The sequence below is a fragment of the Olea europaea genome, chromosome 6, assembly GCF_002742605.1.
Source record: "Olea europaea var. sylvestris chromosome 6, O_europaea_v1, whole genome shotgun sequence".
NCBI classification, from domain to species: domain Eukaryota; kingdom Viridiplantae; phylum Streptophyta; class Magnoliopsida; order Lamiales; family Oleaceae; genus Olea; species Olea europaea.
In genome coordinates this window covers 20121332-20125802 of record NC_036242.1, presented here as the reverse complement: position 1 = coordinate 20125802, position 4471 = coordinate 20121332, and the positions used below count along the sequence as shown (strand labels likewise).

Here is a 4471-nt window from a genome sequence, read left to right as displayed (position 1 = left end):
ATAACCCTTTATTGAATTAACACGTAAATCACCTTAAGACGGTTTGGAATTGGTTGAGCTATTATAGGGAGCATTGAGATAAGCGGGGGCTCCGTGCATGAAATTTTATTGTGTAAATTATCTAGACCAGTGAGGTGAAGATTAGATGAAAATCTTAAATTGGGGATTGGTTTTGAAAACTAAATCACTACACCAAAAAAAGTCATTTGTAGCGGCCAAAAAACGCTACAAATGACCATTTGTAGCGTTTGAGCGTATGTTGCGAAGGTCGATGTTATCGTTAAGAGAAAAGTTTTTGCAACGTTTCTTCACTGTTGCGAAGGGTCACTTTTGGCAACGTTTGTCACTTTTTGCATCGTTTGTCAAACGTTGCCAAAAGTGACATTTCGCAATGTTTGACAAACGTTGCCAAAAGTGACTTTTCCAACTTTTTGCCACATTTCGCAACGTTTGTTAAACATTGCGAAAAGTGACTTTTTGCAACACTTAAAAAACGTGCAAAAAATGACTTTTCTCAACACTTAAAAAACGTTTCAAAAAGTCAATTTTGCAACGTTTTTAAACGTTACGAAAAGTCATTTTACATTTTTTTTTCTTTTTTTTTTATTTGTACAATAATTTACATAAATCAACCACAAAATATGATAGAAGATCACAATATTAAATAACTCCAACAATTATTATTAATTGAACTCCAAAACATAACAATATCCATACAAAATTCTAAAGCACCTAAAATTCAATACAATTTCCAAAATATATATATATATATAAAATACGACAAACTAAGTAGTGAGAAACAACCCCATCGGCCTCCTCAAATTTCTTCACAAAAATCTTCGACACGAGTTCATCAATTTGGCATCAAGTTCATTAATTTTGAATTTCAAATTTTCAGATTCCAGCACCATGGCCTTGCATACCTTCATTGATTGGGCACCTAAAGTAGTGTATCTAAACAATAACAGAAAGATTTCGAACAACAATTTAAAACAATGACAAGTCAGAAACAAATACCCAAAGAGCTGGATATGAATTAAGTCTTATATCAAAACAGAAGCCATTGTCAAAAATTGCACTATGATTGGACACAGAGAAGTAATTGAAAAAATGCATGCAATCACAACCCAGCACTTGTACTGTTAGCAATTTCAGGCAACCATTGAAAGGAATCTCCACACATTCAAGCATCGTTATAACAAGAAATATTTGAACAGAAACATGCCACACTAAAAAAAAAGTGTTAAGACAGACAAATCCAAGGTTAGATCTGATAAAGGAAAACTAGTGTCAAAAAATATCAAACTAATAAAATTTTGTTAGCAACAAATGATCACTGAAGACAATTTAACATAATTTATTTCTTAACATTTTGGACAATTTAACTATAACGTATTTCTTAATTTTTATTTTTTTTTTAAAAACTCCTAGTTATTTGAAATGAAATTATTAAAGAAACGGAAACGTCAATTAAAACAAAAATAAAGAATAATGGGCATAAGGAAAATCTCACTGGAGTAGAACAAGAAGCAATTTCTTATGATCAAATTATTGAAACAAATAAAAGAAAACTTTATAGACCATTTGCTAACTCCAGACGCAGTTCTAACTAAAAAAATTGGAGGAAAGCTAGGTATGGAGAAACTAAATAATTAGAGGTTTCAGGACACATTGATGATAACCTGGAAATTTAGTTGAAACATATGGTGATGCTACATAACTAACTCAGAGTTGAGACCCACAATGCCAAGAAAAAACACATTATGAAGGAGTGATGGTTAATGACTTTAACTAAAATTAATACTCACCACCACACCACCCAAAAAATTGACAATCAAGCAAACTTAACAAATTCCATGGGACAAAAAAACATAGCACCGCCAGCAGAAGTGTGTCACAATCTACATATCCATCAAGCATCAACCACCTCGAAGATTGCAGGAATCAACCAGAGATTATCAAGATTCACCATGCTCATCTAGAATAGAAGGGAAACAACTAGAGATTCTCATCATCAAATCTAGAAAAGACTCACAGATCCATGGTTTCCCCTGCATTTGTATGTTTCAAAATTTCATTATAATCCTGCTCATGCATGAATATAATCCCAGCAATAAGACGTAAGATAGGGTTGTTTCCGATGGCTGGATCTCCTAACCGCTCCTGGAGACTGGAGATTGTCATTTCCTACAAAACACAGAACTACAAATTAGAATAAAGGCTTATCTGGAAATAAAATTCCAAATATGAAGTATAAAATGAGAGTTTCATGTACCTATAGAAATTTTAATAATATAAAGAAGGCAGTGAAAAATAATTTGATTTAGATATGCGCTCCATCCTAAATAAGCAAGTAGGAAAAGCAGCATCCACAACTTAAGCTTGATATATAGTAAAATATCTGGCATGTCTTGAACAAGAAAATTATACTTCCAGTCACCCTTTCACAGAATATAGAAAGATGAACCTAATCCTCAAACTCATGTCGTACACGAACATTTTGGACCTAGGAGAATGTCTACACTTTGTCAAAAGTAAAAACTGTAATGATAATTTTTCAATAATAAGAGGACCAATGTGTAATCCTAAATTTATTTTAGCTCTCCCCCTATTCTTTTCTTTTTCTCACTATATTTTAAGATCGGAATGGAGCATCAAGTTTTACTTCAAGGGACCAATTTCCTATAGTCATATGTAAGAAAAACTTGTTATGATTGCTTTATATACCAAACATTGTGATAGAATAATCTCTGTTATTGTTACCTCATTCCTAATATGCCTAAATCTCATTTATGCCCAATCAATGATATATTAAACACTTGCATACCGTGAACTTTTGATAATGAAGTAGCATACAGAGACGAAAGTTCTGCTTCTCTCCTTTTTCAATTTATCGACTTCCGCTTCACAATCCTCTTGTTTAAGCCTCATTTCATTGAATAGATTTTCTTGCAAAAATTCAATATTTCAAGCATTAAATAAGAAAGAGCATGCATTTTGTATTTATGCTAGACAGCAAAAATGAGCTTTCATATAAATTGAGATAGAAGAACATCTAAAATAAATTTTGCATTTTCATCTTTCCTTCCTTTCAGTCTCCTTTGAATCAAATCTTGGTTGTACAGTTGAGTATAATCTTAATACATGCTTCTAATAATCTTTCATTAACAAATTTCTTAATTTTCTATTTACTTATTTATTTGGGACGAGGTAGGCATATCAACAATAATCATCTACAATAGCTGCACAAAGAAAACGTGAGAAAGCTAACAATATTTACCTTGGAAGCTGATTTCTTTGTTGATTTTCCCATATTTACCAAAGTTATAAGCTTATAGAGATTATGCAGATGTTTAATGTTTTACCTTCTTCTGCTATGCAGGTGCTTCGGTTGAATCGCCGGTGGAAATGTGGAATCGAAGGTCGACGGTTGCCGCATCTTCCTATAGTTATCTAGGGCTTGAAAACAGGGCTGAGTTGCAAGGCCCGCAACAGATCCCGTGATTGAGAAGATTGAATGGCGGAGAAGAACAGTTGTGTAGTGTTTGTTGTCCGTCTACATGACTGTGCCGGAGCCCGAAGTTAAATGGCGAAGACGGAGACAGGAGGAGGAAGAGCCGGAAGAAGGATGAAGGAATGGTTTGAGTTATCGCGTGTTTATCATTTGAGCCAATATCATTCGTTTTGAAAAAAAAAAAGAGTTTGCAATGTTTATTAAATGTTGCGAAAAGTTAGCATATCTCATATTGACAACATTTTAATAAACGTTGCAAAAGATGTCTGATTTTGCAACGTTTAATAAACACTGCGAAAAGTTATATTAACAACATTTTTGTAAACGTTGCGAAAAGTTATATTAACAATGTTTTTATAAACGTCGCGAAAAGTGTCAGTTTTCGCAACATTTAATAAACATTGCGAAAAGTGTCTATTTTTCGCAACACTCAATAAACGTTGCAAAAAGTGAAACTTTTTCGCAACACTCAATAAATGTTGCAAAAAAATGACATTAGCAACATACACTTAAAAAATGCTGCCAAATCTCAATCTTGTTAACTAATGGCAACATTCACCAGTAAAAATGTTGTGTTAGACACATTTAGCAACATTTAATCAATGAATGTTGCCTTTTGCATGTTGCAAAAGGCTATTTTTGGTGTAATGAATGTCTAGAACAATAAGGGCATAAAATTAATTTGTGAGAATAAGACACTTCTTTTCATGCCTTTATGACTCGAGTAAGTAAGTCTATAAGAATATTTTAAAATCTAGTGCCCCAAGGTCAACTGGCTTGGGAGTCACCGGCCTAAAGCTTGCTAAAGGGGTCATATAGAAAGCAACAGGGAAAGGGGTTAATAAAAAGTCATCTGATCGAGCCTTTATAACTCGAGTGAATAAGCCTGCAAGGGTTTAAAACCTAGTACCCTAAAGCCAACTGGTTTAAGAGTCACCGACCTAAAATTCATTACAT

General features: G+C 33.3%; 1 protein-coding gene across 4 annotated transcripts; it reads right to left on the bottom strand.

Annotated features, from left to right (window-relative positions):
- Positions 1-658: 658 nt before the first annotated feature.
- Positions 659-3695, bottom strand: LOC111396115 (coatomer subunit epsilon-2-like). Of its 4 annotated transcripts, XM_023022416.1 has the most exons (4): positions 3366-3691; positions 2828-2948; positions 2036-2187; positions 659-954 (listed from the first exon to the last, which is right to left on the bottom strand). In XM_023022416.1, exons 2-4 carry the CDS (start codon positions 2852-2854, stop codon positions 828-830), a joined length of 306 nt encoding a protein of 101 aa, XP_022878184.1. In that variant the 5' UTR covers positions 2855-2948; positions 3366-3691; the 3' UTR covers positions 659-827. The 4 variants fall into 4 exon arrangements, 2 of the variants coding, with proteins under 2 accessions (XP_022878184.1, XP_022878183.1); XM_023022415.1 differs by having other exon boundaries at positions 2828-3691; XR_002702949.1 differs by lacking the exon at positions 3366-3691 and having other exon boundaries at positions 1809-3359.
- Between the last annotated feature and the right edge of the window lie 776 nt (positions 3696-4471).